Source organism: Etheostoma cragini, chromosome 19, assembly GCF_013103735.1.
Source record: "Etheostoma cragini isolate CJK2018 chromosome 19, CSU_Ecrag_1.0, whole genome shotgun sequence".
In the NCBI taxonomy this organism is placed as follows: domain Eukaryota; kingdom Metazoa; phylum Chordata; class Actinopteri; order Perciformes; family Percidae; genus Etheostoma; species Etheostoma cragini.
In genome coordinates, this window is record NC_048425.1 from 2166780 (window position 1) to 2190344 (window position 23565).

At 40.3% G+C, this 23565-nt stretch overlaps 3 protein-coding genes across 8 annotated transcripts in view; 1 reads left to right on the top strand and 2 right to left on the bottom strand.

Moving 5' to 3' along the window:
- The window catches only part of si:dkey-9k7.3 (circularly permutated Ras protein 1), a 15812-nt gene extending 14296 nt beyond the window's left edge, over window positions 1–1516 (bottom strand). For all 4 annotated transcript variants that reach the window (XM_034857127.1, XM_034857126.1, XM_034857125.1 and 1 more), the window contains exon 1: window positions 1390–1516. The gene's annotated coding sequence lies outside the window, so the exon portion shown is untranslated. The remainder of the gene's footprint in view (window positions 1–1389) is intronic.
- A 1694-nt stretch (window positions 1517–3210) lies between these two features.
- tkfc (triokinase/FMN cyclase) lies at window positions 3211–12745 on the bottom strand. Of its 3 annotated transcripts, XR_004654649.1 has the most exons (18): window positions 12429–12701; window positions 11668–11857; window positions 11476–11580; window positions 11184–11371; window positions 9943–10021; window positions 9257–9346; window positions 8773–8807; window positions 8583–8667; window positions 8406–8495; window positions 7180–7296; window positions 6631–6750; window positions 6287–6424; window positions 5687–5793; window positions 5495–5601; window positions 4527–4560; window positions 4168–4260; window positions 3401–3629; window positions 3228–3369 (listed from the first exon to the last, which is right to left on the bottom strand). XR_004654649.1 is itself a non-coding variant. In XM_034857139.1 (17 exons), exons 1-17 carry the CDS (start codon window positions 12639–12641, stop codon window positions 3471–3473), a joined length of 1743 nt encoding a protein of 580 aa, XP_034713030.1. In that variant the 5' UTR covers window positions 12642–12745; the 3' UTR covers window positions 3211–3470. The 3 variants fall into 3 exon arrangements, 2 of the variants coding, with proteins under 2 accessions (XP_034713030.1, XP_034713029.1); XM_034857139.1 differs by having other exon boundaries at window positions 3211–3629; window positions 12636–12745; XM_034857138.1 differs by having other exon boundaries at window positions 3211–3629.
- Window positions 12746–13322: 577 nt separating this feature from the next.
- Window positions 13323–23565, top strand: part of exoc6b (exocyst complex component 6B) — a 61631-nt gene continuing 51388 nt past the window's right edge. The window contains exon 1 of the mRNA XM_034857342.1: window positions 13323–13563. Within this exon, the coding sequence (XP_034713233.1) occupies window positions 13370–13563 (194 nt within the window). The 5' untranslated portion in view covers window positions 13323–13369. The remainder of the gene's footprint in view (window positions 13564–23565) is intronic.

Consider the following 23565-nt stretch of genomic DNA (forward strand, 5'->3'; position numbering starts at 1 on the left):
AGATTCCAGATCGACCCATCTGAGCTTTCATTTTCTCAAAGGCAGAGCAGGATACCCAGGGCTCGGTTTACACCTATCACCTTTTCTAGCCCCTGGGGGACCATAGACAGGCTAGGGAAACTCAAAATAATGTAAAAAAAACTCATAAAGTGAAGTTTTCATGCCATGGGACCTTTAAGATAAATGTTGAAGGAGAAGCTTGCTTTCTTGCAAAGTTAGATGAGGAACTCAACACCACTTTCATGCCTGCATACAAAGCAATGATAAGCACTATATTAAATAAAACAGCATATATCATTTTAAGTGTAGTTTAAAGTCTTTGTATGGAGCTTTTCAAAGTGCTGAATGTATATAGTAGTATACATACTTTGTTACCTTTGGTAAATCTACAAATCTAATGTGCAATTCTCACACACTTCTTACACAAACTTCCCCTCTATAAAACATTTTATTCCTAAAAACATGGATAAAATGATTTTTTCAAATGCCTGTTGAGAATATTTTCTACTTTATGGAGTGATAAAAAGACATATCTCCAATTCCTCCGTAAAAACATTTGACTCTAACGTGCACGTTACAAAAAGTATTTTGTCAAATACTACAAACATAAAAACTTTTTCCATTGTTTATAATACTTTGTATGTGTGGATGTCATTCCTATCCTTCAGGACTCTCTAAAGGCGGAGCAAGGCTAGCTGTTCCCTCCCGTTTCCAGTCTTTGTGCTAAGCTAAGCTAACCATAGGTTGGGGTTTTGACAAAAAAAGCAATTAAGAACATTTCCTAAAAATGTCAAACTTTTACTTTAACATTTATTCAAAGTTTCACAAAAGAGCATATCTTCATACATTGTACATCCTAAACAAGTTCATACAACCTCTACACTCACCACTTTATCTATTCAAATTACAAATAACTTAACTGATCTTACGGCATCCATTTTGTGTGCTGCGAGTCATTTTATAACAGCAGGGAGCACTAACGTTAAGTCAGAGGGTGAATGTCACACTCTTCTATGTAGGTTAAATCGTTTTGGGATATATCCCGTCTGCTGTGTAGATATTTAAATTCTAAAGAGAACATGAGCAATTTTTTTTTACACTTTTCTATTCCATTTGAAAACAGTGTTATTAAAATAGAAAAAGCAAATGAATGGTACGGTGAGAACGTGGTTGTTTTGGTTGCCGCGGCCGTTGCTGTCAAACCAGGTTTCACAGACACACTGTGTCTCTAATATGAGAGCATTACTGAAGTGAAAGCATAAATGACTTTCATCACACACAGTATGGCAGTTGGGATCCCTGACTTTCATCATATTATCACTGGAAACACAAAACACACAGAAAGACACACACACACACACACACACGTTACAAGAAGAACAGAATTACCTTCGCTGGTGTATGTGTTAGGCAGTGTCTCTGAAACGCAAAGCATGGGTTTGTTAAGAAGAAGGTTTAAAGTGTGTGTGAAAGTGTGGGCGTGTTCAAAGTCTAAAAAGCAACGCTGTGCATGTGTGTGTGTGGGTGTGTGTGTGTGTGTGTGTGCGGGTGACTTGTGTGTCAGGAAGTTGGAACAGGGTTGGTGTTTAAGAGAAAGAGTGATTCAAGTTTAAAGGAAGAAAAGAAGAGCTGAAAGAAACAATGTATGGTATTCTGTGAAACACACACACACACACACACACACACACACACACACACACACACACACACACACACACACACACACACACACACACACACACACACACACACACACACACACACACACACACACACACACACACACACACACACACGTCTTTTTTTGTATAAATCATAATAATGTTTTCAAAACAGCCCTGAGCGATTTTTTAAACGGCACCGCTGACTTCATTTTTTCCATTTACAAGTTGAAAGAAGCCCCACGTCAAGCGCTTTTTTTGACAGCTGACCAATGACAAGCGGAGTAGCCAAACCTGTTGTTTCCATAACAACAAGAAAAAAATGGGGTTGGAGCACAGCGAGTTATACGCTTATACTAGGGGTGGAATCACCAGAGGCCTCACAGTACGATATCATCACAATACTTACTGTAAGTCACAATACAATATAATTGCAATATTCTGTAATATATCGCAATTTTATAATTTTTTTCCCAATTTCAAATGATGTCCCCAAAAGGAAACTTTGTCAACATCCGTTTCATCTAAAAAGAAACATTTCTCTTTTTGTTCATCTCACTTCAATGTTATCGCTGCAAAATGGGATTATCAACCAGACAAAACATATATTATATATGTATATTATATATATATATTAATAGATCGATCCTTGGATTCTCTTTATCGATACAGTGTAGCCACAGAAAATATTGCGATATGATGCTGTATCAATCCCCCCCCCGGCTTATACGGTATTACCAGGGTTATTAAACTTGATGAACATGCATAATGGACGTGAGCATATGCACTGGTTCAATTTGAGATTTATTTGAGGTTGTTTTGCTTCTATAACATGTCTTTGTTCAGACTAGTGGAAAGAAAAACAACAATACACATTTAGGTGTTTATTTAACCCCACTTTGTCCACAGCTTTTACAAGTTTTCTTCATAGCCTGATATATGCAACATTTTATTCCTAAAAACACAGATTGTTTTTTAAATGGCTCTTCATGGAGTCAAGAAAATAGATATCCCAAATTTCCTCTAAAAACATTTGACTCTAATATGTTAACAAACTAAAACAAGAGTTGTGTTCAGATTTCTGTTCTGGACATGTATGCAAATGAGTAATGAAATATACAAATAATAATTGTTATGCAAGTCATAAGCTGGGGAAGTTTCATTGTGATATTAGTATGACATATTACATGAATTACCCTATTCACCTGTTATGTCTGGTCTTAATTAGAAAGTCAAATCAATTCATCACCGGTTGATTAGAAATGTCTAATATAAAGTATTTCCTGTATACACTATGTGATTTCTAGTTCAAGTTATTTAAGGTTTCATGTTATGTTTATTACCTATGCAGCGTCGGATCTAATTAGTACAATTGAGAATGTCTATAAAAAGACACCACTGACATACCTCCCTGACTGTGCATTTTTTTCCATTAGTAGTAACAAGGAATGGTAAATGAGAGATTTTTTTGGATGCATTTACAGAAATGTTAATTAATGTACACTGTCAAATAAATTGATCAATTAAAATAAATTCATGATTTCTTGTTTTTGACCATTTAATTAACCATTTGCCCCCATATTACTGTACATCACTGCTGATTATTTTCCAAAGCATATTATCAAGTTTTAGAGAGACTTTTTGTCTTTCAGGCACCCAATTTCTAAGTTTCTGTTAATTTGCTTCATGTAAATGTGCTTCTAAGAGGTTTAAAAATCACAGATTTGTCTTTGTTGAGGCGTTCTAGTGTTGTTTTGGTAGTTATTAGTGTGGTGATAGTACCAGAGCAGATAATTCCTATCTGCTGGATTACTCCTGCCCATCCAGCGACTCCAGCACGGCTCTCAGGATGGCGGCCACCGCCACGGCGCCGGGGTCGGGCCGGGTGACCCGCTCGGCCGCGATGTAGCTGGCTCGCCCCGCCCTCGCCGTGAGGTCACGGGTCGACTCCGCCCCCGAGGACGCTTTCTAGGAAGACAGAGGGAAGGAAGGGAAAGATAAGGCATGCAATACATGAACTGACAAGTCATGATGTAGCAAATAACAAATACATAGCCACAGCAATACTATTCTATATCAACAACGTTTCATGTAAGGGATTGTTCAGGTGCCTCTGGATGCTCCGGTGAATGTCCCACATTATTGTCCGGATGTCCGTCTCCTATAGATGTCTTTGTGTTTGCATTCTAAACTCATGAAGACTCTGGTTAGCTGGTCCTCAGATCTCTGCAGGGTAAATCCAGACAGCTAACTAGACTATCTGTCCAGTCTGAGTATTCTGTCTCACGACTAAAACATCTTTTGAACGTGCACATGTTCCACCAAGACATTCATGAGGCTACTCTGCAGCGGCACCGTGGCTCCGTCCGACGCTTAGCGCCGCCCGTGACGACTGTGATTGGTTTAAAGAAATCCCAATAAGCCAGAGCTCTGCAGCGCTGTGGAGGAATGTCTGGCTATGCAAGACTACCTCATTACCTACTGACATAAAAGTCTGTTACTGCACCTGCACGGCAGCCTGGAGTACAGCCATCTGTCCACCAGGCGGTGCTGCTGTTAGCTTCATCAGCTCGTCCACAGCAGGACACAACGCATCCAACTAGTGACACATACAGTATAAAGACACATTTATTCAAATAGATTGTTTCTGGTACAGGATATAAACTCTTCTATTCCAGACTCAAACACTGCGTACAAAAAAAAAGTACTTTAATAGAAAAATTTAAAAATCAATGGATTTTTAATGAAAAAAAAAAAAAAAAAAATATATATATATATATATATATATATATACACACATACATACAAGATTAATACACATATATGTTAAAAACTTAAATGCAGAGAAATGAGAGAATAACTCACCATCGTCCTGTCTCCAGGGTCAGCCGCCCCATACCTGACAGACAGCGGACATTACAGATCATCATTATCATTTTTATTATTGTTTAATCTATCAATTACCTTTTTGTTATTAATTAACTGTTGTCTGTAAAAGCTCCTGGAGGGGAGGTGAGATTTCAAAAGGCAAATAAACTGAAAAGAAAATCTAAATTCCCACACACACTTTCCACCTCTGCATTTGGTTTTATTTTTGGACTATCCTGGCTGCGTCTAAAATCGCATTCTACGCACTACGTTGCACAAAATCTGTACTATTTGTTCATACTTTACAACGTACTTTTGTATAAAAACAGTAATATGTACTGCATCTTTCCCAGCCACGCTGAGCTGTAAACCACAATGTTTCCAAAGAGCTTTGTTTCAATTCTGAGACGAGGAGTAAAGGAAATCTTTGTCAACATCTGTTTTGTCTAAAAAGATATATTACTCTGTTTGGTAATGTCACTTGAAATGTGTTATTATAGTGCAGAAAAGATAAATTCTAATAACATATTTCAAGTGACATTAACAGAAATGTATCTTATATTAAAGATCGATACTCGGTGCCTGTTAATTGATACAATATTAACACGGAAAATACTGAGATACTATACTGTATTGTCTCCCCCCCCCCCCATTAAATAGCATGTTAGTCTACAATATGGGATGCAGCCTCTGTATTAGCACATCTGGCACAGTTTATTAATCTTTTCAATACCTCAGAAAGGATTATATAGACAGCATGTGCTGGAAGTAACAAGTTCTCAAACTTCCTGTGGCTTTTTTGTTTTTTTCCTTCTCTTTCAATTACTATTTCTCAAATTTCTTCTACTTCTCAATTAGCCGTCTTTATTTTCTAGAAAGCTTTTAAAATCACCCGAATGCATGTAGACATGTAGGTATATATCACAAATACAGACACACACACACACACACACAATGCCCCTCACCTCCTTATTGCCTGTGTCCCAGCATGCATTGCACTCGCCCAGGCTGCAGCGTTGTTCTGCCCCTCAGTGAGGTGAGCAGCAGCTGCAGTCAGGAACAGACTGTACAGCTGACAGACCCAGAAGATGAGCGTGTTTGTGTGTTAAGATGGCGTAACATGTCGATTACTTAATGTCAAGATGTATAGAACCTACCGCTCCTGAAGACCCGCCCATCTTCTCCTGCACCAATCCAGCGAGGACTGATAACAGTTGGCCGGGGCAACCGGGGACCACATGGTCCTGGAGCCACTCCCGAATGGCTGAAAGAACATTTTTTTCGCAATTTCACTTCATCAAGCCGATTCTGTACATTCACTTGCATGTTATTGTGCAGCTGGTACCACACACTGCAGATGTAACGATACACTCAACTCACAAACTGATACGATTCACAATTTTAAGTTTACAATTTGATTTTCTCAGGATTTTTTTTTAACCAAATGAGCTGCAGACAAATGACTGAAAACATTCCTTTATTTATATAAACTGTGCAAAACAACCGACCTGTCCTCTCATCAAGACTGCAACTGAAATTGTAGTTCATGTTAAATAACAAAGTAAATATAAAAAGTAATAATTAGATTTCTAAAACAAATCCCACATCAAAATAACTAAAATAAAAGGCAAAAAAGTCTAAAAAAGATGTAGTGACATCGAAAGTTAAAACAACCAATTGTGATTTTTTTCTTCTTAAAAAAACAATATTTACACATTTATATTGATTTTTACAGAATCTCGATGCATGTTTTCTACCTTTAGCAGCCTGCGCGTGAGTGTTGCCACAGTCTCCGTCCCCTGCAGCCCGGTCCAGGGAGTTGAGTTCTTCCTGCTTTTCCAACAGTGTGGAACAAACCATTTCTAAAGCTTTACGCATCACAGGACTCAGCGGCCCTGACAGAAAAAAAAAATAATAATAAATAAATACATAAAAGTCACTTAACACATGAGTCAGGGTTGATTAAAAGCATTAAAACAATATTCTGGAAAAAGGTTTCAGAGATGCAATCATTCTGCTCGCTTTACCAGTCACGTCACACAATTTCATGGCGTAATACACAGAAATATCCGTACTACATGTACACACTGTAGAAACTGACCTGCAGAGTGTGTGTCGGCCTGCGGTCGTGGGCTCACGGCTCGGGGGTCAGTGATGTAGCTGCGCCCGCTCACACACACGCTGCTGAGGTTTGGCCAGGCGGGGGCGCTGGTCTTAGCATCTGTATTGGATAGAGGATGTAAGATATGTGCATCTTTCTGTCTTTGTGAGGACCATCTGAAGTTTAAAGGGCTGTTTAGGGGTAAAGACTTGGTTTTAAGGTTAATGTTAATATTTGGTTAAAGAAATAGTTAAAATTTCGCTAAATTTGTTCCACAGCACGTAGCTTAAATAAATCTGCCACCTGTCATTTTTTACATTGTGGTTATGTGCAGATTAAACAACCAAAGATATAGTGTGATAATAAGTGAGCTGTATAGGTGTTGGAAGGCGGGTTTTATTACCAAAGATATCCTCGCTTAAGCTCCTTCCTTAACACAGACGTAGTACTGGTATGTAGTACTGGTATTTGTCACATCACTTTTGGAAAGACTAAAACTATACTTAAAAAAAGAATTAGGTTAGAGGCTGAGGACTGTATTAGGCTCACCAAACAGCCTCAGTGTTTCCTGGTTGGCCCTCATCAGGGTCAACGACACTCCCGCCATCTCCAGCGATGTCATGAACGACCCCGACATCACCCTGGCAACCACCACACCGCGATTCTCTGTAACCGTAGAAACAGCAAGTCACGTTGTGTTACATCCTCAACAGATGTTTACTGTTGAAGAGAGGTTGAAAGAAGACTCGGGGAAATAGAGCCCTTAACTGCTGATGGTGCTAATGCACTACTGCATCAAAGGGATATTTCCGGTGGATTTCGGAGGACTATGGTTACCTGGTCCTCAGATCTCTGCAGGGTGAATCCAGACAGCTAGCTAGACTATCTGGCCAATCTGAGGACTATGGTTACCTGGTCCTCAGATCTCTGCAGGGTAAATCCAGACAGCTAGCTAGACTATCTGTCCAATCTGAGGACTATGGTTACCTGGTCCTCAGATCTCTGCAGGGTGAATCCAGACAGCTAGCTAGACTATCTGTCCCTTCTGAGGTTTCTGTTGCATGACTTAACCATCTTTTGAACGTACACAAGTTCCTTTCCAAGGCTATTTTGCAGCGGCACCATGGCTCCGTCCGGTTCTTAGCGCCGCCCAAGACGACTGTGATTGGTTTGAAGAAATGCCAGTAAACCAGAGAACGTTTTTCTCCCATCCCAGAAGGCTGTGAGGACTAGGCAGACCTTCCTCCGCAGCGCTGTGGAGGAAGGTCTGGCAATGCGAGACTAATGGCTCTACAGCATAGATCTTCAACAGGGGGTCCGTGACCCCTAAGGGGTCCACAGAGTCAATTATTGTTTGATATTTAGAAGTTTGTTTTAAAAAAAATATATGAAAATATTTCTTCAAACATACATTAACCTTACATATTTTTTAGAAAAGATAAATTGGCCTATTCGTATAATTATTTTTTATTTTTTTCCACAACATAGATAAAACATTTACGGAGTAAGGTAGTCGTCGTGGTAACCATCTACTGATACAGTTAAACCTAATGATTTACTGCGCCTTCCACATTTATATTTCACATTAAAACATGATGTACAAATAAAATATACGCCAATGTAACCATAATTACTACAGGTTCCTGTATGTTCCTTAATGTGCCAATGTAACCATAGTTACTACAGGTTCCTGTATGTTCCTTAATGTGCCAATGTAACCATAGTTACTACAGGTTCCTGTATGTTCCTTAATGTGCCAATGTAACCATAGTTACCCAGACAGGTGATGGTTGCTCCAGTAACCACAGCCATCTCCAGACAAGACAGAGCTCCGAGGTTGTTCACACACACAACCACACTGTCTCCTGTACAAGAGAGGAAGGACTCACACACTCCTAATGGCTGCAAACATTAAAAGTGAACATGAAGAGAGACATTATACTTCGGGGTACCTGATTTTAGGGGCAGATGTGATTGGCTGTCAGGGTTGGTCATGTGATCTATCATAGTCTTCACCAGCTCATTTGCAGAAGCCACCTGATTGGCAGGGTCAATGAATACAACTTAGACACATGAGTAAAAATATAAAGAGACAAAAAGGGTAAACGGAGTTATAGAAATAGTTGATTTAGGCATAATCACCTTTAACCTTTTGATTCCAGGCTCACCGTGGATCCCTGAAGAAGATGAAAAACACAAGTCAACACAGAGTTTAGTAAAAATTATCTTTTGCTACCTCTTCCTTTTAAGATATGCTTTGATACGGGACTGTTAGCAGATATTTGGGTTCTCATATATAAAGTTTTTATATCGATATATTGCCCAGCCCTGTTCATTACCAATTTCAAATCTATCGCTCGCCCATTTACCACACCAACAGGCCACTGGAGGGTACTATTCAGTTATTGTCCCAAAAACATACATTAAGTTATTTATGCTCCCCTAAATTTGAAGACAACATTTCTAAAATGTATATTTCAGAAATTCTAGGACAATTTAAAGTCTAAACAACTGTTGTCAGAAACTACAACCCTCAATCAGTCTCTTCTCTTAATCCCTCTGACTTTTGCATATTTCCACCTTTTCTCTCTCTCTCTTTCTCCTCCATCTCTCCATCCTCCCTCACCCAGTCCCAGCTCCATGTCTCCGGGCGGCAGGTCGAAAGACGGCAGGCAGCCGGGGACGCTGCACGGAGACAGACTCACCCCCAGTGTCCCTGGAAGACGCACACAAACAACATGCTTTGTGGACAGGTATCCCAGTATTTCTACCAAGCTTCAACCCTCGGGTTGTCCTCGGGTCCAATTGACCCGTTTTAAAGTGTTTTAGATCCAAAATATGGATTTCTTCCAATGAAATCACCCAAAAATAACAAGGATAATTCCAACCAACATTCGTAAGGTAAAAAGCATTTGAATTCTTTTTTTTGTTTTAATGGTTTCAAAAAAGTATCCGGACTAAAACTTTGACATATACCCATCTGTGATCCACTCAACATCCTCTGATCTTACCTATTAGTCAAAATAATTCATAATTTCTGCCTTTTTAACTACAAAACATAGTATGTATGTGTGTATAATTTTATATAAATGAGGGTTGTTGACCATGAATTCCAAGAATAAGTGTAAAACCTATTATTAAACCAGCTCAGGTTTAATAATCAGGAAAAAATGACAAATAAATCAGAAAAGGCGACAAAAACATCAGAAAAGCACAAAAGAAAATGTTCATTTTAAATTTTGACCAGGAAAGACAAGTTCATGATTAATGGGAAGACAACACAAGGGTTAAGTTAGTGAAAAAGAGACTCACCAATCCCCTTTAAAATTTCCGTCACCTTGGAAACAATCTGGTCCAATCGGCAGCCTTCTTCTGCTAAGGCACCTGCCAGCTTACAGAAAATGGGACCACATTCAGACAAGAAGAGCAGGTAACAAGAGGTGCAACGTTTATTAAAAAACAAAACATCTGTGTTGTCAATAGGAAGCGTGGGATCTAACGTTTTTGGAGCTTGATCAATACTGGAGAATTAAAACCATATATCATCAATAATAACCTTTTTAAGCTTTATGGAATTACAATTCTAAGATTGCAGAAGTACTTCTTTAAAAGTTAATCCTGGAACAAAACCAATGACATTAAAATACATCTCTGACATAACTAAGTAATGGAAATGTGAACCTTTGATATCTTCAGATATCAGATTTAATTCCCATTTATCATATCATAGTAATGTTTAATTGTATTTTTTTCTCTTCATTTATATAAAATTATCCATAGTCTATGATCAGGCTCTATTATAGAAACTGGCTCTATGAGGGGACAACACTGGACCCTCGCAAGAAGACAGATGTTTGGTTGAGTCAACACCTTTAAAATGATTCAAACTGTTGTATACTGTTGACTCGTCATCAATCCGTCAATATTACATGCCCAGTAACTAATTTTCCTGCTGCATCTCATGCATCTTTTGTGCAATTAAAACATAAAGCATGGTTTACTTTATTAGACTATGCATAGGTAGATGTTGTACAAAATAATCTTAACTTGACTTACTAGTTGCTAGCCGAGGTTTAAATCACATGTTTAAAGATATGGTCCGACAGTTTTGTTGTCCTCCCAGCTCACTGCTGATTTGAAACGGTTTTTGAATTTTAAAATAACGTCAGTAATCTGAGTGTTTTTGTTTTTGTTTTTTTGATTCAGGATTTCCTCTCTAAAAAATCCGTTGGCACACACGTTCCCAACTGCAACGAGCAACACAATGAATCAAAGCCCAACTGTTGCTGAGTAGGCTAACACCTCAGATAAATAATTCTCAATTATAAATAATTAGCCTTTGGAACAATTACACTAAAGACACCACACAAAATGTAATAGAGCTCATTTCCAAAAAAACACGTGAATATATATTGGAGAACATTTACATTTTTCATTTGAGGTCAATCATTCAAATGTACAACAGCTCTGTACATGTTCGTAGTCTTATTCAACTGTCATGGAAATAGCTGAGGACCTTGAGATAAGATTTTGTTGGTGTTGTTGTTGTTCACCTTGTGAATGAAGACGGTGCCACACAAGCCCCTCCTGCCGGCCTTACTGGGTTGGTCAAAGGCGCAGTCCTCGGCAACTATCACCATGTCAACAGCGACGCCATGGTTACGGGCCTGTTCTGCAGCCAAGCCAAAGTTGAGGCGGTCTCCGGTGTAGTTCTTCACAATGAGCAGGACGCCGGAGGCGCCTGACGAGGGGCGACTGTTGTTACGCTTCAGTTATGGTATTTTTATATAATCAAACTGGCCAAAATAATTGCCAAAAGAATGCTAAAATGCTAGTGAACATTACCTGCATGGTGCAAGCGGAGAATGGCAGCCAGGATGCTGGCAGGAGGAGGAGAAGCAAATACTCCTCCTGCTACAGCCGCTGACAGCATGCCTGCACCAAGATAACCTGGGGACGGAGAGACAGGAGACAAGAGACAGTCAAATGTAAAGAAGAAAAGCTGCCGTGTCCCATTCAGAAATATAAAAGTCTTACCCCCGTGTGCCGGCTCGTGTCCAGACCCCCCTCCGGACAGCAGGGCCACTTTGCCCGTCAGGCTGTCCATGTCGGACCGGAGCACAACTCTGTGACCCTTCAGCAGAGACAGGCCCCCGCTGGCCCGGACCAGGCCACACAGAGCTTCGTCCACACAGCTGTCCACTGAGTTTATCAACTTCTTTTTAGGCTGAGAGAGAGAATAATAATAATAAGAATAAACAAATACATACAGAATGTATAATAAGCTCACAAAATAGGATCTGTTGTGATGATAAAGTAGGCCTTGGCCTGTTCCAACATGCAAAATAGGTACCTTTCCTTTCTATGCATACACACCCAATTTTTACTTCAGTAAAATTGTTTGATGTTTTTACACTGTGTAGTAAAATCTCCATCTCCGATGTTAGTGTGATAATGAGGTCAGAGTTGATAGATTACACACTGTAATGAACTGCTTCACCCATCTTTCTCCATCTCGGTCGACACTATATAAGATATTCTGCACTGTAGAACTCAGAAGCAAACTGAAGTAGACTGATGCATAACACAAGGACAAAGGTCATGGCATTAAACACCAATTTAAGCCTAATATGTGTGTATATTTTTTATGTCATTGTGCATGCATTTCCAAATTGCAATACACACAGACAGAGACAGACACACACACACACACACACACACACACACACACAATAAAGTCTAAGTTTACAGAAGCTGCACATTAAACGTTTAAGTGCAGTGTGAAATGTAGGATTTACAGCTTTTCCTTCACTTCCCATTCAGCTGCATGGACTCTGATCCTTTTGGGTAGAAGTGTGCAAAGCAATGCTAACTCCACCAGGCTGGAAACTTTTTTTTGTCTCTTCATCCCTCGTGCCGGCCCAGATTCACAACCAGGAAGCATCACTACTCGGTGCACCTCTCCACTGATTCTCCATAATATCTTTCAAATCTATTAGTTTTACCTCCATTAGGACTTCTCTTGCTTCATTTCCCTTCCGACAGCAGCAGGTCAGCCAGAATTTGCAAGAATGACACCGGATGTAACGCTAATCTTTCTACAAAATAAAGGCGTGTATGATCATGGACTGTATACGGTTAATGCGTATGATTCAGCCAATTATTAAAAAACCAACAACATAAAAGTAAAATAAAAACTGAAAGGACTGAAAGCACTGTGTGGAATTTAATAATCTGTAGTAAAGTTTCATTTAAAAAACTTTAAGACAGAAACAAATGAAGTAAAACCAAAATAACGAGTATTTTAATTTGCTTAACCCCCAGATTGCTCTGCTTTTAAAAACTAAATTCAAAATAAAAATGTCCCGTCCAATTAAATTTAATAAATGCTGCCTGCATTTTAAGAAGCTGAGAAAATATATGGAGGGAAACCATAGACCGTATATATATTAACGGTCTATGAGGGAAACTTAAACTGTGTGGGGAAGTATGACCATTTCAAAGTGATGCGGTAAATAAGAGTGAAAAACACTGTTCATCAACTCGATATAAGGGAATTATAAAGCGATTTAGCCTAATTTAACTTCTCAAAATCACGTTATTTACTCACTAACTACGGACATGTAACATTGTGCAGGACAGGTGTTCATAATAGTTCCCTGCTGCATGATACAGCCAGTGGATATCAGCCCTCTTCTTCTTTTACCAAGTGAAACCCCGCTCACACGGGCTGCCCTCGATGAACACATCGAACCAACCCTCCAGGTTCCTCCTGAATGACGCATGGAGCCCAGCAAGCCAGTCCGCTCAGTTCAGCTCGGCACGGTCCGGAGCAACATGCAGGATGGCGAGTGTGGAGACAGCCGCCGAACACGAACGGATACTGCGGGAGATTGAGAGCACAGACGCCAACTGTATCGGGCCGACCCTCCGGTGAGTAACTCCCCGGGGGTTTGTCCCGGGTTTGCCCCGGTGAAAGCAGCCGACCCCACGGCGTCACCCAGCTGGGTGACAGCGACTAGCACTGATTAGCACCAAGTTAGCAACTCCTGGAGCTTGCTCAAAACTTTAACCCACTTGTGTCCATTATCGGACAGCTAGCCGGCTAACTTTAGCAAAACACAAAGGCAAGCTATAACCTAAATCATGGACTATTGTGTGAAAACTTGCACAGCGAGTCGTGTCTTTCTGTTGTCATTTTGGCGTAGTCGCCAAAGTTAATAAATAGATAGTCATTTGAGCAGCTTGGGCTGAGCTAACTTAGCTAACTAATTGACATTCTGCTCACTGGTGTCAGTGCTTACAATGGGAGACACGAGCCTGTGTCTGGTAGCTAATATCTCTGTTTTTCTTTGTTTTTAATTTGTTTCTATGTATTTTTTAACGAGTCTGGTGTTCATTACCCAAGTCGGTCAACTTATCTTCGGGGAGCTTTGGTGGCTAGTTATTGCCAGATAGCTTGCTAGGTAGTTAGCAACAGCCAAGATATATATCAAGGAGTGTCAAGTGCAGCAGCTCTGTCCAGCCCTGCCTCTGCATGTGTACACAATGAATGAGCCTACAGCTGCTGGAGCTAATTAGGAGTGATAATACACAGCACACAGAAAGCCACTGGTTGGTGTTTGTCATGTGTTTTGAATGCTTATGAGTGTTGAGACTGTCACTCAATAATTGAGTGGAAACTGCACTTTAGAGGCTGAATGACTTTTCTGTTCATTTTGGGGCTTGTGCCAGAAGACATGGTTTCACATCCCATTAGTGGGGGAGGATGCAGCATTACTTCAGCTGTTTGGACCTGAAATGGGTCCCAGCCCTGTTTTCTGCTCAGCTTTCATGGGAAGAGCAATTTTGTGTTTATAGATAATAGAATTGCATACAGTACTCACCGCCTTGTGTAAACATGAGTTGGCTAAAAATAAGCATGCTTTTGCCATTATCAGTGCATGTCTATGTGACAGCGCTGTGTTTGTGTGACAGACATGAAAATTAATTGAATATTATTGAAGTCTAGGACTCTTCGTTGAGTCATTTACACATTTTCTTATGCTTTTTTTCATGCTAAATGACGTATGTGCAAGACGGGATTTCTATAAATTGTATTTTTGTACCCTTTTAGAATAAACCGTGACCTTTTCCAGCGGTGTTTGAACTGATTGTCCAGAGCGGAAATGAGTAGGGAATGAACGGGGAAATGAAACAGAGGAACTGGGCTACTGAAGGCTTGGTAAAGGGGTGTGTGTGTGTGTGTGTGTGTGTGTGTGTGTGTGTGTCTGTCTGTGTGTCTGTGTGTCTGTGTCTGTGTGTCTCTCTGTGTCTGGGTGGGTGGAGGGTGTCTGCCCGCTCATGATCCATTTGGTATGACTTGACAACTTTGTGCAACACCTCTAGGTGTCACATTCTCCACTGAGTGTGTTTTTGTGCCTCGAGCAGACAGCAAGAATATATTTTTTCTGACTCCGCACACACACACACACACACACGCTCGCACACCGCTCTGTGTGTGTGATGTTTCACCTCTTCCAGCTTCCTCTTTCTGTCACAGTATTTCCAGTACACAGTCACACATTTCAAATACAACAGCACACTGTTTTGCAACATCATCAGCTATATTTAGCCCAGAGTTATGTTCAAAAGAGATGTTTGTAATAGGCAAATTAATCCAATGGTGAAGGATGCAATTGTCAGCTTCAAAACAAATGTTATGGATTGTGTGTACACATTTGGAAGAGAGACAGAGCCTTTTAACGGTTTCCTTTCTGGTGCTGTTGTTATTCCTTATCTCTAGATTATTTTGTAACTCCTGTTGTGTTGAGATAAAAGTGTTTGTGGGACTAGAGATGGCTCTTCCTGGGTTGCTTTTTGTGTGTGAGTGTGTGAGTGTGTGTGTGTGTGCGTGTGTCCGTCCGTCCGTCCGTCCTTCCTTCCGTCCGTCCACCAGTAGGAAACCACAAAAACAATAAACAGCTTATCTTGAGTCAAACAGTAGTTGGAATAGAAATATGACTGTGCAGGTGGTAACGTCATCTCTAGCGATCACTTTTTCGGGTGCCAGGAATCGTTTTGTTGGACAGATTCCTCCCACTGTTGATGGATTGCGGAAGACTTTTTCTGTTTTGTTATGTGTTTCTGTATTTATTTAAAAAAGAAATACACTGTTTATCTGCCGATATATATCAGATTTTTTTAATCACCAAATATTTGTATCGATATCGGCCGTATAAATCGGTCAGGCTCTAGTGTTAAGTAAGCAGCGCTCGAAAGTGTGGCTTTATTTTACGTTGAAGTCCGTCAAAACTGTAAAACACCATTAAAACAAAATATAATATCGGTGAAATAAGCCTGACATGTGTCAGATCCACCACCTCAAAGAATCAATGGGAAGCAGAATCGAAAGGAAGAATCGGACTTCAAGACGAGGCCCGACCCTAATCAGGAACCTAAGATTCAGCCTCCTGCAAGTTGTTCTTATTAGTAACGTTCCCGGGACCAAGAGTGTTGAAACAGAAGCGCAGGCTGGCAGTGAGGGGTGAGGGTGTGTGTTGGTTCTCCTGCAGCGTGCAGGTCGGGACTGGCCGCAGCATTCCTCCCTGAAAGCAGAGGAACTCTGGAGAGATCTGGGAGGAGCAGGACTGATCAGTCAGCCAACGCCCTCAGGCTGCAAACCAAAGACAGGAAGTTCCGGGTCTGGGTTCATATCCAATTGTTAGCGGCCAAAGTTATGCCATTAGTCGTCAAATAATATATGAATCTGCAACTATTTTGATAAGCGACTAATCGGTTTCAGTTGTGAAGGAATGTCTAATTTCTCTGATTTCAGCTTCTTGAATGTGATTATATTCGAGTTTTCTACACTCCTCTTTGACACCCAACAGAGTATCTTTGAGTTGTGGACAAAACGACATTAAAGGGCATCATTGACGGATGAATCGACAGTGGAAATAATTAGTTGCAGCCCTAACTATTTGTTTACCAGTACGCACCACAAGGACAAGGACATCAGTCGGTAAAGTCACGTTTAGGACCGTAATATTCAATTCAATTCAATTTTATTTATAGTATCAATTTATAACAAGAGTTATCTCAAGACACTATACAGATAGACCACACTCCAGAATTTACAAGAACCCAACAGTTCTAGTAGTCTCCTATCAGCACGGACAACCAAGCCCTGCAATGGTCTGACTCTCAGGTTTACTGTACAGAGACGCACGCAAATCTCTCTCTCTTACTGTGTGTGCATGCTTGGCATATCTGCATCTCTGTCAGGTCATATCAGTATTAAATATAAGTTACATCATCACCATGACAGTCAAAAATAAGCAGTGTGAAGATGATTTTAGATGCCTGTATCTACATTTACTTAAGTTTCTTTTAAAACCGCAATAATGTGTTTGTTTTTTTATTATAAAGGATTGGTGTTACCCAAAATGTCTAGTCTAGATCTCGGGACCAGAGTATCAAAATCGATAAAACATCAAATGTATGAGCGCAGAAATTTTGTTTTTTTTGGGTTGTTATTGTTGCTTCAGCCATTTATTCATTTTAATATAACCTTTTATTTGAACTCGAGAGATCATGGAGGGGCGGCCCTTATATACAGTTACATATATGACGAATAAGCCAAAATACTGTTTAAATCAGCTGTTGCCAGGATGTCGAACCCTGTGTGACTTGTTTTCCGCCTGTTTGTGATTTAATTGATTAATCGATTAGCTGCTGACTGTTTGTTTTTTGTCTTATGTGATGGTGCATTTTGGACAACACCACTCCTTTTTTATAAAAAAAACATGCTTGCTGTTTAAAAAGAAACGTGTAAGTAAATGTAGATACAGGCATCTTAACTCATCTCCAAACTGCTCATCTTTTTGGTGACTGTCCTGGTGATGATGGATCTTACTAGTCGTGAAACACCGTAGCTGAATGTGTCCCAACCTTATCTGTGGTCGTCTGTGTGGCGGAGCTCATTCCAAAGTGTGTTGCTTGTGTATTTTTTGTGTGTCGGCTAATCTTATCACTCAACTGCACTCGTGCTGCTGCAGGAACGAAGTGAGAACCCCTGTCAATAACTTTAAAAGGCTGTGCGTGCTCCACCCTGAGTTTAACAGTGTGCAGCTGGTGACTTTATTTCAGATTTAAACAATAATGACAAGCTTTTATGTGTGTGGTTTTCTTTTTCTGTGGCCATGGGAAAGGCTTGTTTCTGATTGGTGGACAGAGGCTCCTTTTTATAGTAGTTCTGCTTCTACAATTAAACTACAGTTGAAATCGGTGCACACACGTATCTCAAGACATCTCACATCTGACTGTTAAAGACGGGAGATCTTGCCGGGTCACACACTGCAACACTACAACTAGATTAATTTTGAGAGACTTAACCAAGCTAGCTAGCAACCGCTAGCTGGTAACTTCGAGGGAAAGTTTTCAGATGTTGTTCTGCTGTATCAGCAGATGAATGTCTCTAGTTCCCGGAGGTTTATCCGCCGGTAAAACTCCCGTTGGATGACACGTTTTTGAAGGGTTGAAAATCGCCACATGGCATTATGACTTTTGTCAAATACACACGCCAAAAGTCAGGTGGCGTGTTATCCGTACACATTTTGAGCTTTCAGATGTCCCTCTCCCCCCCCCCCCCCCCCCCCCCGCCATGTGCTGTGGCTGGTTTTGGTCCGGTGTTCGCAGACAGCTGATGTATTTTACTTCTCGACTCTAAAGACGCGTTTGTCGTCGAGACGTTAGTCATCTAAAAAGTTACAAAGTTATTCCTCAAGTCTGTGTGCCAGGACACTTTGGACCAAATGTGTGAAACCTCTCCTGACACCACAGGATGGTCCTTCTCTGAAAGCACTGTACAGACGCGTAATTCCTTTAAAGCTCTTCTTTCAGAGTATTTTACTCTTTGTGTCAGCGCTGTTTGGATTTAGAGCTTGGTGATAACTTAGTTTGAACGTGTACTAACTTTTAAGCAGAATAGTAACGTTAGGATAGGATAGCACCTTGTTAACTTTCAGTTCTTTCGGAAACTTTTTTGTATTTCTTTTCCAAGTTTGAACAATTTTGTGTGATGTAGGCTCATGCATAACACAATAACAAAGGTCATCGCCTTTTACACCAATTCAAGCCATTATTTATGTGTATAATTCACATCGGAGTGTGCAGACATTAGCATATTGCAAGAAATGAAGACATTTGAATAGCATTACTATTTTTATTTCAGAATGTCTCACATTTCTGTGATTGTGTGTGTGTGTGTGTGTGTGTGTGTGTGTGTGTGTGTGTCCTGCTGAGTCACCAGTCTGTACTCAGGAAGACACAGTTCACACACACACATTCATTCACACTTAAGGGTTGGTGTGCTCGTCGTTAGTGGGTTAAGGACCTATTTAACCAGCTGTCAAGCACGCACGCACACACACATACACACACAGCTGTTTAGAGTGAGGTCATAACTCGGTGCAGCCTGGCTTAAACTTTCTCTTACAGCCGTCATCTGTAGCTCCCTTTTCTCCTCTCCTGTCATCCACTCCTTCAAAATCTGCACCCCCGCCTCCCCTAAAAGTGAAATTATGTTTTATAATATCTGACAGTGCACAAGAATTGAATCCTCCTCCTTTGGCCAAAATGCCAAACCAATGAGTGACGTCACGGAGGCTACATCCTTTTCTTTAATACAGGTTATGGTTGGGACTCTAGTGTAATTCCTATTTGCCCCTATGCTGTTAGCAATGTGTTTTGCTGCATTTTCATTTATGTATGTATTATGTATTATGTACAGGTGGTATGAATGAATGAAAATTGGACATGCATGTGACACACACTGCAGTTGGAAACAGACATCAAGAGCAAATAAATCCCCCAAGCTCCTCTGCTCTCAGGCGCTGTGGGAGTCAAAGCAGTCGCTGCCAACACGCTAAACTCAACTCGTACACACAGCTGTCCACACTGTCAGGAAACCAGCTGTTTTTTGGACAGTTCACGGGGGAATGAAGTAATAAGTTAACCCTTAAGTTAACCCTGGGAGAAAGGTCCTGCCAGCTTCTGTGGGAGGTTGTCTTTTACATCGTCATATTTAAATCAATCTAAAATTACACACCAAAAAAAACACAACCGCTACAGCCATCATTCTTCCTTGCTGCAGAAAGCTAAGGCTTTTGTCTTTTCACATCATTACGTTGTACTCTCGTGATGATGTCATTACGTCACGTGTGGTCCGGTGCAACCATAGAATATATATACTGTATATTAAATGAATTGTTAATTAATATTAACGGTCTATGGGTGCAACACCGCGTGAGCCCCTCTTTTCTCCTTGGTTTATCCTCGTTCATTCACTTATTTACGATATAATTTCTACGTATGTTGTATCTGCCAGTGACTTAGCGATGTTTGGTCAGGGCTGTGATTTGGTCACACACACACACACACACACACACACAAACACACACACAGAGCATACATCTTAAAAAACAACCTTACACTACAACTCTGTGTGTGTGACTCCTCTGTCTTTCTTCTCTGTTGCTGTGTGAGTGTGTGTCTCTTTCTCTTTCTGTGTGTGTGTCTCTTTCTGTGTGTGTGTGTGTGTGTGTTTCTCTCTCTCTTTCTGTGTGCTTGTCTCTCTTTCTGTGTGTGTGTGTGTGTCTCTCTCTCTCTCTCTCTCTCTTTCTGTGTGTGTCTCTCTTTCTGTGTGGGTGTCTCTCTTTCTGTGTGTGTCTCTCTCTCTCTCTCTCTCTTTCTGTGTGTGTGTGTGTGTGTGTGTGTGTCTCTCTCTCTCTCTCTCTCTCTCTCTCTCTCTCTCTTTCTGTGTGTGTGTGTGTGTGTGTGTCTCTGAAGAAAGCCCTCTGTGGCGTCAGACCTGCTCTCCATTGTACAAGTTGCCGGGCATTTCCTGGTCAACAGGAGGACGGGTGGGGGATTCAATTCATACACAGGTGTGTGTGTTTGTGCTGTTTTTAGAAGGAAAACAACACATGAAGAACTGTGATGGGTAATACAGAAAAGGCTTACACACAAATTAACAACTAAATTAGTTACAAGGAGAATTATTTCGTCTGGTGATTCCCACCCCTACCTACTTCATTGATACTACCGGTCAAAAGTTTGGGGTCACTTACAAATGTCCATTCCACTCTATTATAGACAGGATAGCAGCTGATCTGGGTGGGTGGCTGATCTTAAATGCAATATCTACATTTCCCATTATCAGCAACCATTCATCCAATGTTCCAAAGGCACATTTTGTTTACTAATCTGATATTATTTTAAAAAAACTAACTAAGAAAACATTAAACAACCCTTTTGCAATGATGTAAGCACATAATGTAATCTGATTACTGCCCTGGTTAAAAAAAAACAAGGCAACTGATCTCAGCTGGGATTCTGTCTATAATGGAGTCCAATGGAAATTTGTGAGTGACCCCAAACTTTTGACCGGTAGTGTATAAATTATGTTTGTCTCTCCACAGATACAAGGAGTGTAGATAGCTGCATGGCACGGAAATGTTTTGTTTCAAGACTGTCTCCTCTTGGAGGTTAGTTGGCTGGCCGTACTTTCCAGAGAGAGAGAGAGAGAGAGAGAGAGAGAGAGAGACAGGCTGAACTAGGCTTTAGTCTCTGTGTGTAGGCAACTGCATTATCTTTGTTTACCATAAAGGTGCAGCTAAACGTAACGCCTCCAGCCTGATACAGAATACTCCCTCAGGAGGACGGGAACGTCCGAGCTGGGAACAACACTCCTCAGAAACACATCGGGGTTAAACTGCACTGCCTGCTTGATTGTCCCCTCTATTGAGTGTTCATTAAATGCTTCTGTGTAAGTCATCCAAAAAGTCGCTAACTTTCTTCATGTACAGTATGTGAAATGAGCTGTGCTCCATTCAGCCTCCGTTTCCTTATGCTAAAATTAGATTAGATTATACTTTATTCATCCCACAGCTGGGAAATTTTGTTGTTACAGCAGCAGCATTTTTGTTCAATAACAGCATAAAAAAATAAAATAAAAATAAAACACACAAACAAGTAAACACACAAGAAATACAGGCAAACAATAGACAATTACTATATGGTAGACTGAGTAAGCAAAATGGCTTCAAATAAAGGTATTTTAAAGTGCAGTTGCCATGATACAGCTGTGTGTAGATCTTTTGTTTCTGAATTTGTGTTTCATATTCATGTTTAATATGGTTTGTTATGTATGCACCAATCACCAAGGCAAACTCCTCTTAAGGGAAGCTTACTGTTTTAGCTGTTTCTGGTTTCAGCTATTTTCATAATGTTATAATTGTTTTTTTATAAAGGCCCGTTTTATATAGTTGATCCGGCTGACTGGACAACCAGAATCCCCAAAAATGGCAACAACAGCAACAAATCACTTCCTCTCTCTTCTCTTCCTCGGCTGCCCAAACCTCTGTTTGTCTTAGTTTACTTGCAAACAAAGATTTCCAAGATTGACTTGACAAACAGACTCCTGTTAGCTTTGTTGCACCTGTTTATCATTCTTCTTAGTTGAAAATAATAAATATTTTAAATTCCCATCAAAGTTCTAGGTCTAGTCAGCCACGATAACTGCGATCTGTGGGTGTTCAGCGCCTTTTAAGCAAAAATGTCAAACACTGGCTGGTTTCCCGACAGTGAAATCCTTTTTTTTAACTAAACAAGACCTTTTTGAAGAGATCCTTGGGTCATTTTTTCCCACTATTTTCAGGAATGTTACAGACCAGTGGATTAGTTGATTAATTGATTGAGAAAATCCCAACTGAATATGCCTTGTGACCACTTCTCAACCCAGCAGCAGGAGTGAGTGAATGGAAATGTGGAGCAGTGTGTTTCTGGAGAGCTTTGTGATATCGCCCCCCCATGGACGCATGTTGTACATGCACCCATTCCACAGCTGGACACCCCCTCCACACTCTCCTTTCTTTCTTCTTCCTCCTTTTCTCTTTCACTTGCAGAGCTGTTTGATATTGTTTTATTTGGTAGCTTATGCTTTTTTTTCTCAGAAATTACAATTTTTGAGATGTTTTAATTATCTGAGGTTGCTTGCAACTCATAGAAAAAGGAGAATAAAAGTGCATATTAATGTTTCACTTGATGCCACAGAGACGTCTCTAGGCCACGTAGGAGTTGTCATTTATAGAAATTCAGCCGAGCATTTTTGTTGCGTTTATAAATCTTTTTAAGCACTGATAGCTCCAAGTTTTTGATAGGTGTACAAGAAGTGCAACTTTCTCTAAAAGTCATCAATAAAAGTTAAAACCTCCAACTATAAGGGGTAATTATTGTTATTTTATAAAACTGATCTTAGCGCCTTTGCAGCCAGGTAGTTTTTCCAGGCTTCTGATTGGCCTACATAGCTTTAGGGCAGGTGTGTCGAACACATTGTAGTTCATGCTCAATACCTGTAGTTTTATCTCAAGTGAGCCGGACCACTCCAGAAACTTTATCACAGAGCTTTTTGTCAGCTTGAGGTCGGGAAACGCAAGTAGTTTCTGCTACGACGGCGTTCCAAAGGCCAGGATAGGGAAAATTTGATGATACGGACGCGCGAGAGGGTTTTGGGGATTTCAGGGTTAGGGTTATGTTGCCACCTGTTTTGATATGCTTTTGAAAGTGCCGCTTTCATTTGGACTGAGATTTTGATTGCGACAAATTTAATTTTTTTATTTTTTTTGTCGCTTTTTCTGATTTATTTCTTACTTTTTCCAGCTTTTGGCGCTTTAAAAAAAACCTGAGCTGGTTTAATAACAGGTTTTAAACTTATTCTTGGAATTTATGGTCAACAAACCTCATTTAGATCAAATTATACATACGTTGTATGGAATCAAATATGTTATTTTTGGGCAATTTGGTTTAAAGAAACCCATATTTCTGATCTAAAACATTTTGAAACGGGTCAGTTTGACCCGAGGACAACACAAGGGTTAAACGGTGCTTGTGTGG